Raw genomic sequence first — 13,163 nt, forward strand, 5'->3', positions numbered from 1 at the left:
CTAAAATCAGAAATCTCTGTCCCCGTCTCCTGTCCCTGACGTTCTCCCTTCCTTCCAGTCGTACTCCCAGAGCCTGTTCATTCCAGAGAAAAGATAGCTTTGGTTTATTTTTTGAGGCAATGGAGTGGCAAATCCATTTATGACAGAATGTTTGAACATGTGTTCACTAAGTCTTTAGCTGACTTTGCGTAATTGAGAAAAATAGTGGGTGTTTATGCCTTGGCCATAAGGATGAGGCTGCCTCTGAGAGTGGGAGGCCAGCCCACAGCCTGGCCCTGCCTGCCCAGCTCACCAGTTCCTGAACAGAGACTGCAGTCTAAGGCCTTATGGGTGCAGGTGCGGTTGTCTAAGGCCCGTTTGTGCTCAGCCACCTTTGTGCAGGAGCCGTGCTACCTCTCTCTTCCTTCCCTCCAGCAGTGCCTGCATGGCCACCCCCCCCCCCCCCAGTGCAGCAATGAGGCTGGGGAATCAGCCTCCAGCTCTGCCCACAGTCAATCTTGACCTCTCCCCCAATGGTCTGCCATCTGAGGTTGAGAAGAGCTGTGAACACAAACTAGAAACTCCCAAGCAAAAGGCAGAGATAAGCGGTTACTGCTGGAATGGCACTGTGGTTGAGAAGCTGGTACCCAAATATGTGGGTTGGAATCACGCCTCAGCCGCTTCCTAACTTCAGGCCTCAGGTGGAGGTGCTGCGCTGCTCTTTCATCTCAAAATAGGTGTGATGATGACATGATGACAGTGATGTTGAGTATGGGGGTACCTACCTCACGGAGATGGCGGAAGGGTTACAGGAACCAGGATGCTCAAAACGCTTAGGGCTTGGAATGTAGAAAGGGACCTTTAAATGTTTGCTATCCTTAACATTCACTGCTGATACTGAATTCGGGCTGAGAATAAGCTAGTTCGCTTTTATAAGTGTGACGTGACTTTCTGAGGCATGAACCTTGACGGCATTGCTTTGGGGTCTTACAGAAGCAGTCGAGGGGGATACAGTAGTCACACACACCTGGGTTTGAATCCCGGCTCATCCGCTGTAGCCCCAGGGCATCTCTCCATCCCTCTGAGCCTCAGTCTCTTCATCTGTCAAATGGGGACCAATAATCTCTACCTGCCTAGGTAATAATAAGCCTTAAATGAGCTCATTATGAAAACGGACCACTCATCACCCACCAGCTTCCTCCTTAAGCTATTGGCCAAATGCATTCTGTCAATGGCACCCTCAGACTCTTCTTATGCCAATGTCTGTTTCCACATCCGACCCTACCTCCAGACTTCAGAGAGTGAATATGTGTCATTCGTGGCTGAATACCCCATGCCCGGCACAGCCTGGCCCTCTGCAGGTGCTCAGCAGATGCTCATAGGATGAAGGATGTTGGGCTGCAAGATAAGAGCCAGGTGCACCTCTTGGTCCTTTGCTTTTGATCTCAGCATTATTTCAGACCCATTCGGCTGAGGGTGGAGTTCCCTCCACAGCCCAGATCCAGCCCCAGCCTAACAGGACACTCTGCCCCCAGAGCTCACCCATCCTCAGGGACCCCTGCCCCCAGCATCTTCCCCAGCAGGCTCACTGAGCAGAAGATAAAGAAAAATGCAAAGGAAGGTCAAGACCCAGACACATCTATCTTTATTTGTTTCCTGTCAGAAAAGTCCAAGGATTACACCAAAAAATACTTCAGCCTCTGCTACCTACCGACAAAAATACACCACAAAATTATAAAGCGCTCAGCAGTTTTGCTAGGGACAACTTGTTATTCCGCTTTAGATGACCAATGAATTTACAAGTGACTCGAGGTGACTGAAGGGTGGGGAGGGAGGAAAGGTCAGATGATAGCTTTCAGCAGACTAGTTTGAGCTATGCTTGTCTTATTACCCAGCTATTATGTACGATGATTTCAGCATCATAGCAAAGCCACACACAACAAAATGCCCTTTAAACGGCCTGTTTGAGCTTCGAGGGGAGCCAGTACCACATCTCATACAGCCTCTCCCAGCCAGTGCTGGTTTGCTGGACCTGAAGCCAACGCCACACAGAGGGGCTCTCCCCAAAACGTTTGCGGGAGCGCCTGAGGTGGGACCAGGGCCACGGGAGGCCTGGGCAATGTCGGATGCTGCCACCTGGCTAGGAGCTTCCAGAACCAGACTGCGGAGTTTGGATGGTGCCCCCTGTCAACACAAAGGAGTGGCCAAAAGACGGCCACAGGTCTTAGCTTCCTTTAGAAATGATTTGGCTTTGCTGCAGCTCCAGTGAAAAGTCTCCCTGGCTGTCACCTGAGGTTCCTGGTTAACCCTTCCTGTTCTTCCTCGTGTTATTAGCACTTTGGGAAACAGCAAACAGACACAGATTTTAAACTTGGTGCTGTGCTTATAGCTTGGCCAAATGTCACATGCCCACGCTGGGCTTTCTTCCCGCAGCCTCTTCTTTCTTCTCTTTCTACCCTTTCTGTCTCCTGGGCAGTACCCAGGTGTAGGGCTAGAAACACAAGAGAAAGACAAAGGAAGTCTGTCCGCTGCTCAGTGTTTCTTATGCCCTACACATCCCTAGGCCATGCAGCCCGGCCCCAGCTCCGATGCCCATACAGACGAGTTTGTGCTAACTTTGCAAAACACACGACGTGGTGGAGGCTTTTCTCTCTGGGTTGCATGCATCCTGGGCTTATAAATGCCAAAATCAGTCCTTCTCTCCAACACAGAAGTTCCTAACTTCTGGTATTCCTCCCCTGCAGACCGGAGGCCAAGGCAAGCAGCCCGCCTGCATCACTCACAAGTTCTGGACCTTCCGAAGCTCACACGGAAGCTACCCTCTCTCGTCTAAGAGGCCCAGAGCATCTGTGCTCTTTACTACCCTTCAGTGTCTTCCAGGTGCAGCCAGTCTCACCCTTTTTTGTTCATTTTCTTTGTTTCTTTCCTCTTCCGTTTTTAAATTTTCCTAACAAATAATAAGCAGTGGCTTTGAAAATATCTTACATGGGAACAGTCAACACGAAACATGCCTTTGTACATGAGCCTGACTCGGGGACGAATCAACCATATCAAAGGACGAAAAGAAATATTGATTCAGACAACTCCAGTGCAGGAGATTTTCGGTGAGATACCCCCACCCCCACCCCCGGCCCCACCCCCGCCCCCATATCCCGGGAGTACAGTGTTGTCTTGTAACTGGAGCTTGGCTTAGCCCGCGGGGGTCCCCCTCTCCGCCCCCGATTCTGGCTGGGGGTGGGCCTCTAATGGCCCTGGGTCTTGGGCGGCTTGGGCTCGTGGATGACGGCGGCTGCCGACAGCCACGGCCCGATGGCCCGGGCAGTGCTCTGCTTGGCCACGCTGTAGTGGCTGATGACCGTGTAGAAGCGGCTTCTGGAACTGGGGTCCTGGGATGAGTAGTAAGCATCCAGGGAGGCCGGGATACAGCGCTTGTGCTGGGGAAGAGAGAGACAGAGTCAGGGGTAGCTCGGTGGACTGCTTCCGACCCGCCCTGCAACACGGCCACCCCACCTGGGGCCCACAGGCACGCCAGGCTCTCAGCCAGAGGGCGGGGGATGGTACCTGGCCTGCGCCTGGCCCTCATCAGGCCTTCCCCAGCGTCATCACCATCATCAAAGCTGCCACCTACTTGAAGCCAGAAGAAACTAACCTGATGCTAGGTTGTAGGTTCCCAGAGGTGGAGAGGTGGTAGGAGAAATGGGTGAAGGTGGTCAAAAGGTACAAATTTCCAGTTATAAAATAAATAAGTCCTGGGGATGTAATGCATAGCATGGTGACTGTAGCTAATAATACTGAAAGTTGCATTTTTGAAAGTTGCTAATAGAGTAGATTTTAAAAGTTCTCAACACAAGAAAAAAATTTGCAACTATTCAGGGTGATAGATGTTAACTAGATGTATAGTGGTGACTATTCTGCAATATATACAAATATTGAATCATTATGTTGTATACCTGAAACTAATATAATGTTATATGCCAATTACACCTCAATAAAAAGTAAAGAAGAAAGAAAGAAAGAAAGGGAGAGAGAGAGAAGGAGGGAGGGATGGAGGGAGAGAGAGAGGAAGGAAGGAAGGAAGGAAGGAAAGGAGGGAGGGAGGAAGGAAAGGAGGGAGGAAGGGAGGAAGGAAGGGAGGAAGGAGGGAGGGAGGGAGAAGGAGAGATGGAGGGAGGGAGGGAGAGAGAGAGGGGAAGGAAGGAAGGAGGGAAGAAAGAGAGAAAGAAAAAGAAAGAAAGAGAAAGAAAAGAAAAGAAAGAAAGAGAGAGGGAGGGAGGGAGAGGAAGGAAGGAAGGAAGGAGGGAAAGAAAGAGAAAGAAGGAAGGAATGAAGGGAGAAAGAGAGAGAGAAAGAAAAGAAAGAAAAAGGGAGAGAGAGGGAGGGAGGAAGCTGCTGATGATACTAATTCAAGGTCAACATCCTCTGCTTACTGACTGTGGGATTACAGTAGACACTTGGTAGCTCTTTACCTGGCTGATTCACCCACCCCCAACTCCTCCTCTGGGCCATTGCCTGCAGCCAACTGCTGTCCATTCCATTCCCTTGATTGGATAGTTGTAACTCTTTTCTCTTATACCAAAAGCTTTGGTTCCTGACAACATTAATATAATTATATATTTGCATTATCCTACAATATATATCAAATGGTCACAAAATAACAGCAATATTATGAGTAATAGTTAGACTACTGAAGGAACTATAGGATTTCTCTGCAGCTCTCTGTGTCCTTAGAATATATGCCACTAAGGGTGTACAGTCAATATACTGCATTCTACAGTCATTTGGAATATTTATTTTCTTGGTAAGTTTATGTTCCCAACTTGATATACAGCTAGATTTTAGCTTGTTTTTAATTTCAGGAATTATTTTTTTTTATTTATTTTTACAAATACATCAAACACTGATACACATCAAGGACGAATGTAAAGTAAGATACATCCAGAGCAGCCTTGCTCCCCAGCCCTATTCTTTCTGTCCCCTCTCTGCCACCTGAGTCACCATTTTTCTTAGTTTTTTTAAATTTATCCATCCAGAATTTCTTTCTGAAAATAGAAGTAAACATCCCTGACCTCCCCTTTTCTCACTCCAATGTAGCACCTTTTTTTCTTCACTATTATCCTGGAGGGTATTCTGTGTCCATGTCTGGAGCCCCCCCTCACTCATTTTCACAGTTGTTTGAAATTCCATTGTGCGGATACATCATAGTTTATTCCACTGTCTCCTATTGACAGTTGTTGCCAAACTTTCCGAACCTCAGCTTCTAACAACTAAAAATGTCATCTTAGGAAGTCATGTAGCATAACCAAAGGACATGTGTTTTTTTGTTTTGTTTTTTTTGCAGTACGCAGGCCTCTCCCTGTTGTGGCCTCTCCCGTTGCGGAGCACAGGCTCCGGACGCACAGGCTCAGCGGCCATGGCTCACGGGCCCAGCCGCTCCGCGGCATGTGGGATCTTCCCGGACTGGGGCACGAACCCGTGTCCGCTGCATCCGCAGGCAGACTGTCAACTACTGCACCACCAGGGAAGCCCTCAAATTAGTGTTTTCATTTTCTCTGGACACATCTTACATTTTAAACAGTCTGTAGGGAGGTTGCCATACCCAGAATTTAAATGTTGATGAAAAGAAGACATTGATAAACCCTTTAATTGAAGCTGACAGTCACCTGGGCCACTCCCCTGCCAGAAGTCCCTTACCTTATAGACAAATCCTTCTGGGCAGCTGTGGTCATAGGTGAAGGCTTTGTAAACCACCAGGAACACGATGCAGGCGAGGAAAGCTAGGGCCAGGCTGACGAGGATGGTGACCTGGAGAAAACAAAACAGAATCCTCCAGCCTCAGCTTGCCTGACTTCATTTCACGTGGTGCAGCCTTCGAAACCCAGAGCCGATAGGCAGCCTGGTATGTTAGAAAGAGTAGGGGGTGGCCAGGGGCCCAAAGAACCAGCTCTGTCTCAGCTCTGTCACCAACTTGGAGCGTGAGCCTGAGCAAACCATCTGCAGTCTTTGGCTCTCGGTGTCTCCTTCTTCCAGAAACTCTCGGAAGCTCCATCTTGGCCCAATGTGTGATTTCCACCCCCTCCCCATTTACTTTTCCTGTTAACTCTGTGGGGGCAGGGGGATGACCATTAAGCCCTCACTTATGGTGTTCCTGCCTCCCATCACCTCCCTCCCTGCCACTGCTGAATTCCAGTCTCAGGTATCAATGCTCATTCCACCTCCACTTGGATGTCCAGTACTCACCTGAAGTGCGTTCTCAAACAAAACTCCTGCCTCCCTCCCATCCCAAACTTGCTCCACGCCCCGCATTTTTACCCATCTCAGGAAAGGTCAACCCCACCTTTGCAGTCACTCAGGCCAAAAAGTTTGAAGTCATCTCTGACTCTCTCTTCTTCTCACATTCTACGTCCTAGTTACCGGCAGAAGCTGTCATTTCTGCCTTCCAACACATCCATAATCCAATCACTTCTGACCCCCTAAATCATCTGTTTTGCAGCCAAAGCCATCATCACCTCTCCCCTGCAGTACTGAAACTGCCTTCTAACTAGGGGCCTCCTCTACCCCTACATGTATTCACACACAGCAACCTGAGAAGTCCATTCAGACTTGAACTCAAGGCATGTCCCTTCTCTGCTCAGAAGCATCTAATGGTCTCCAAATTGCTCATAGTGAAAGCCCAGCTCCTAACCGTTATCAACAAGTAAGCTTTAAAAAAAATACAACACCAAACAAACTGAAGTCACCAACAGGATTTACCAGAAAGGACTAAGTAGCTAATTTCAGAGGCACCTCCAGGTTTGCACTGGCCCCATCCCACCGCCTGTGTACAAAGTGGTAGGGTAACCCCCATGATGCTGGGCACCTAGTCTTATAAGCAGACTTTTTTCATGTTATTTTTAAAGCTGCTGGGCTTTTGAGTCAGTTGGCCTAGAAATATGGTAGAATTCCTATCACGGAGAGAAGGCTTATTGTGATTCAGAAGAAAAATAAAATCAACTTTGGAGTGTGGGAGGGGCGTCCCTATCCCATCTCCTTCCCACCTCAGGACATGGTTTATAAGGACAGAGGAGATGGGATTCTACATTACACCAAATGGAGTCATTTGTTAGCAGCTGTAAATACTGGATGGAAGGAATTTGAAAAGGAAAAGAGGAAGATGGGTGTGGGAGACATCCATCTGAATCCTATGGGCAGACATTGTCCATGAGAAGTTCCTGTGCATGTGTGTGTATGAAGTTTTAGGACGATGTGCTATTGTGATGTAAGAAATATATCTATTTGATCTTGTTCCCAGTTCCTGGCACAGAGCTAAAACACTTGTAATTTCCTAAGTGATAAGAGCAGGGTAGCAGCATCTTTTGTTGTAATATTTGGTTTTTGTGCCCAGTTCCTGAAATAACTGATCCATAAAGGTGAAAGGAGCAGCTTCTATTATTCATAACATATAACATAATATGTTATATTATGTTATGAGGTGACTTTTGGAAAGTCCCTAAGGACGGGGGCCAGTTGCCAGAGGAACTAACCATTGATTGGAGGGTTGTAACTTAACTGCCTCCCCCACCTCCAGGGAGGGAAGAGGGGCTGGAGATGAAGTTAACCACCCATGGCCAATGCCTTAATGAATCATGAAGCTTCCAGAAAACCCTAATCGAAGGGACTCAGAAAGCTTCCAGGTTGGTGAACAAGAACACATCCATGCCCCTGAGGGTGGTGTACCCCAAATTCCACTGGTACAGAAACTCCTGTGCTTGGGACCCTTCCAGACCTCACCCCATGTATCTCCTCATCTGGCTTTATCATCCTTCATAATGAACCAGTAATACTAAGTAAAGTGCTCTCCTGAGTTCTGTGAGCCATTCCAGCAAATTACTGAACCTGTGGAGGAGGTTGCAGAAGCCCCCAGTTTATAGCCAGTCAGTCAGAAGTTCAGATGTCAGCCTGAGATTTGTGACTGGTCTCTGAAGTGGAGGCAGTCTTGTGGGACTGAGCTCTCGACCTGTGGGGTCTGTACTGACTCAGGACAGTTAATGTCAGAGTTGAGTTAAGTTGTAGGAAATCCTCCACCAAGAATTGGAAAAGTGCATGGTATGGAAAAAACCCCCACACATTTGGTGTCAGAAGTGAGAGTATAGAGAAAAAATGTTTTTTCCTTTTACATGGCGACACATAAAATTCAGTTCTAAACTACTGTCCACACAATGTGCTGTCCACCCTCTCCATTCACATCCCAAACCCTCAGCTGCAGCCTGTTGCTCACTCATCAGCCTCCTCCCCAGGATTAGGGAGGTGCCAACATGGGGTGAGATGGTACAGAGGTCAGACTGGAGTCACCCAGCAAGATGTGGAGAGAGATGGAGATGTCAGAGGCCAGAATTTGGAGCAAGAGGTGCCCCCAAAGATGCATGCACCCCTTAGAACCTCCAAAGATAGTATTTGATTAGTACAGGGACAGGAGCCTCCCAAGACCACTACTCATTGCTAAGGACCTAAGAACACCCAGTCAGCAGGTGTTTGGAGTATAGATGTAAAGAATTTTAAATGCCCAGTTTTCCCAATAGCCAAAAGGTAGAAATAGCCCAAACATAATCAACTGATGAATGGATAAACAATTGTGGTCTATCTGTACAATAGAATATTATTCAGCAATAAAAAGGAATGAAGTTCTCGTACAAATGTGGATGGGCCTCGAAAACATGCTGAATGCAAGGCCACATATTGTATGATTCCATTTGTACAAAATATCGAGAATAGTAAATCCGTAGAGACAGAGTGCAGACTGGTGGTGGCCAGGCGCTGGGATGCGGGAAACAGGGAATGCCTGCTAATGGGGATAGAGTTTCCTTTTGGGGTAATGAAAACCTTTTGGAACTAGATCGAGGTGATAGTTGCACAACATCGTGAATGTACTCAATGCTGCTGGACTTTTCACTCTACGTTCTCAACTTTATGGTATGTGAATTTTACCTCAACTTTCTAAAAAATGCCCAGAGCTCCTGCTGACTTTGTCAAATGGACCTTAAACTCCTGCTAGCATCCCCTCATCAGAGCTGCCCCCATGACGGGGACAGACACGCTCACAGTCGCCTCCATGGTCGCAGACCTTGAACATGCAAAGGAAAAGTCCAGAGCTGCAGCCCGCCCTGCCACCACCTGAGGCAGGATCTGGGGGAACCCTCAGAGAGCGCCCCCTCCAAATGACCCCATACAGCCCCAATCTCCGACTGAGCAGAGAGCCAGGTCTCTTCACTGACTCGGAAGCAGGACAAGACTCCAGTGTGGGCGTCCGCAGGCAGGGCTGGACGCTTCCCCTGGTTCCCAGCAGGCTGGTGATGGAGCTGGGAGCTAAAGCAGGGCCCGGCAGGCTGGCTGTGAGACAGGTTCCCTTTATGGTGGGTTTTTTTTGGTGGTGGGGGGGGGGACCTCTTTCATTCCTAACAGCCTCCACCTAGGAGGGGCAGGATCTGATTCCCCATAGCACTCCTATGGCTTGACGGGGTGAGCATAGCAAATGTTTCTGAAAAAAGAAAAGAGAGGGAGGAGAGGAGAGAGAGGGGGGGGATCCTAAAGGATTCAGTGCTGATGCCTAGATGGCCACTACCCCAGTGGATTCTGATTTATCTGATCAGGGATGGTGGGTCCAGGACACTCTCCAGGTGATTTTAACGTACAACCAGACATGAGAACCGCTACTCCAGTATGACTGTGTATGAGGGTCCTTGAGCTTAGAATCACCTGGGCAGGGTTTTAAGCGATCCTGATGCTCTGGCTCCGTCTCAGACCAATTACATCAGAATCCCAAGGCAGTTGCTGTGTGCGGGCAAGTATTGAGAAGAGTACGGGACACAGACCCCAGGCAGGGTGGCCTATATGACCATCAGAGTCAAGGTCTGATGCTGACTGGGACGCCAGGGGTGCAGCTCACCTCAGGGCATTCTTCCGAGCAAGGCTAACTTCTGCCACGTGTTCCGTGGCCCCAGCACGAGGGTGATGGGAGGCCGTTTTAGGTGAAGATAAGTCTGCCTCCCCGCCCTGAATCTTGGTAACTTCTGCAACAACTAGAGGTCGGTCATTCCTTAAGAGCCTGTGGAGGTCAGAGAGTTCAGGGCTGTGAATCGGGCACAAGCCCTCCCTCAAGTCTTCACAGCCCACAGGGCAGGGGAGAGGTGGACAGGAGGACACAGGCACCTTGTAACACAAGGTTGGCACCATGAGTGAGGACATCAGCACAGAGGGCTGCTGGGCCTAACCAGCCTGCGGTTGGGGAGATCAGGGAAGGCCTCCTGTGGGAGGTGACTCCGGAAGTAACTTCAGGGAAGAATGCCAGGATAGGGGAGGAAGAAGGTTCTGAGCGGGGAAGTCACACCTGCCACAGTGCAGAAGCTGGGGCTGTTCTGGAAACATCATATGGTTTGTCATGGCTGGTCCGGAGGATGCAAGTGAGGGAGAGAAAGGCCTTGGGCAATGGGTAGGTAGGAAGAGAATAGATAAGGAAGGACCAAGCTAAAACTTGGGCTTTATCTCCAGGGTGGCAGAGAGCCCCTGAAGGTTTTAAGCAGGGGAATGACAGGATTAGAATTACGTTTTGGAAAGGTGGTATGGTGGGGGAAGGGAGGAGTGAGGTGGACATGGAAGCAGGTTTGCAGGGGCAACGCCGGAGGCAGGGAGGCTGATGCACCAGGACATATGCCCTAAATAGGCCAGACCTGGGGCTGTAAGGGTGGAAGGGGTCAATGGCTTGAGAAGGCCTGGGAGGTGAGCAGAGTGGCGTGAAAAGGAAGGAGGAAGGAGGATGTGGAGCTGGGTCTGGATTCCTATTCTTAATGACTGAGTCAGTGTTGGCTATTGGCTGGGGTGGGAGGGGGAGACCAAGGTTTCTGATTGGTTCCAGGGTGAGATTTTTCCTGAAGGTGGTTCTCCGTGGGGCATCCTGAAGCTGGCCTCTCCCTTTCCGACGGATTAGAGTCTTGGAAGTCAGAGGTCCTAGTGCTTGGTCCCTGCAGCAAAGCTCCCGATGTGGCAGGGGAGCCTCAGAGGACCCGGGAGAGCAGTCCCCACTTCCCCCATACAGCACCTCTGAATGTGAAAGCCAGCAGCACATCAGTATTGATTGACTCAGTTTATATAGCCTTGTTGCTTGGAAACATTCTAAAGCCCTTGGCTTTACCTCCTGAATGTAACAGCCTTGGATTAGAAATAAACAAGTTCTCAAAGCTGATTTGAGTGTTTCCTTAGAGACTGGGTCCTCTCTGCTCCCCATCTCCCTGCTCATCCCTTCATGCACTCAGCACATGTTTATTAGAGGGCCCACTGTGAGCCAGATGCCGCCATACAGTGGGAGTTTACGGCAGGGAGAGGGTCAGACGCCGAACTAGCAAATCACCAAATAAATAACTTCAAAAAAAGACCACAGCAGGATCTGGAACAGTGAATAGGAGGGGAGCCTCAGATATGGTGGTCAAGAGTGGGAGAAAGAGCCCCACACAAGAAGACCCTGGGCCAGAGCCACCTAGACCGAGGCACAGCCCCAAACCCCTAAAAAGAAGAGGAGCTCAGGGTCTCAGTGGACCTGGAAGAAGCGGTCTGACTGAGATGGGAGGAGGGGCAAGGGGGAAAGAGTGCTGAGGTGAGACCCTATAGGCCTTTGGAGACCAAGATCACCCTTGTCCTGCCCAGGAGAGGAGCTTCCTCCAGCTTCCATCCAGTGTTTTCCAGGTAATGTACTGCTCAGCCTTGCGTCCCTCTGCCACCCTCCAGCCTCTTAGGCCACCGGTCCCTGGCTCACAGTTTCCCCTCCAGCCACCCCCCACCCCCAGGCTGCTGAGGGCTCCTTCTGTCATGCTTATCCGTGCCTTGCCCAGCCCTGGAACACATCATCCCCACTACCGTGTCCTTCCTCATCAACCTCTCCTGGTTCAGCCCTGGGGCCCCTTTCCTGAACACCTGATCCTGCCCTGCTCTGTACCTGGGGCCTGCTTGACCTGCCCTGATGGGATCCACCATGTCATCCTTACCTCCTCATACCTCTGAACCCTCCCTCTGCTGGGAGTGCACTGGGCAGCCAGCAATCTCATCCTTTCCTCTGTACCCAGCACCATGGCTCCCATGGTGGGGGTCACCCGTAAACACTTCCTGAACTGAAATGCTGAATTGACTTAAGACCTGGAGGATGAACACACCCATATACACATGCACACACACACATGCACACCCTTACTCCCCACATACACACACGCAGACACTCAACCTGGTCCAAACCACATCACATGGGATGGGGTGGGGCACTGAAACATCTGTACTCCTCCAGCCCCTAGTCTCAACCCCTTCCACCACCCGCACATATACATGCTCAAAATAAAGTACCTTAACCTTGAAAAAACTCAGGGTTTGGGTTAGCATCAGCTAAGACCTGCCCAAGATCTCTCCTCCAGGTTTTGGGCATAGGTCAGGGAGAGAATAGAGGAAGAACTTAAAACAGAGTGTGCAGCCAGGGCCTCTGGTGACGGTGTGCTGAAATGGCAGTCATCGTGACCACCCTGTGATCCACTCCTCCATCTAGTGATAATAGCAGCAGTAGTGGTAGTCACAGTAACAAAAGATGCTAAGAGTTATTGGGAGCTTACTGTATACTAATATCACCACCATCATATGAAGAAAGTAGAATTCTTAACCCCATTTTGCTGATGGAGAAACTGAGGCTCTGAGAGGTTAGGTGACTTGCTTCAGGTCCCACATTTAGTAAAAGATAAGTCTGAACAATGATTCGAGGTCCCTCAAGGGCACCATGCCAGAATCAGCCTGCTGTCTTCCCCTCAGCTGTGGTGGGAAGCAGCTCTGCCCACTCGCCTCTGGACCTTGCAGAGGTCCAGAGGTGAGTGGGTTGTCCTGCAGCCAACACTGCCAGACCTCCCACTTCTGTCCCCAGCCCCACCCGTCAGCCACCGGTTCCTGGAGCTTCTGCCTCTGGTGTGGTTTGTTTATTTCTCTCCACCATCTTCATCATAACTTCCCTGGGTAGGACCACTATCACCTCACCCCTGCATGCAGCGGCCTCCCTGCTGCTCTCCTGGCCTCCAGCCTCCCGGCTTCTAAGGCCACCCTAGACTTTCTAACAAGCCAGCCTGAGCATTGCTGCTTCCCTGGTGAATGAGCCATCACACCTACAGGGTCAAGTCTGAACTCGTTACGGA

General features: G+C 49.8%; 1 protein-coding gene across 1 annotated transcript in view; it reads right to left on the reverse strand.

Annotated features, from left to right (window-relative positions):
* Positions 1–1,601: 1,601 nt before the first annotated feature.
* The window catches only part of NSG2 (neuronal vesicle trafficking associated 2), a 58,656-nt gene continuing 47,094 nt past the window's right edge, over positions 1,602–13,163 (reverse strand). The window contains exons 4-5 of the mRNA XM_004272016.3: positions 5,671–5,781; positions 1,602–3,413 (exon numbers count right to left, since the gene is read on the reverse strand). Of these exons, the coding sequence (XP_004272064.1) occupies positions 3,222–3,413; positions 5,671–5,781 (303 nt within the window). The 3' untranslated portion in view covers positions 1,602–3,221. The remainder of the gene's footprint in view (positions 3,414–5,670; positions 5,782–13,163) is intronic.

Source organism: Orcinus orca, chromosome 3 (assembly GCF_937001465.1).
Source record: "Orcinus orca chromosome 3, mOrcOrc1.1, whole genome shotgun sequence".
NCBI lineage: Eukaryota > Metazoa > Chordata > Mammalia > Artiodactyla > Delphinidae > Orcinus > Orcinus orca.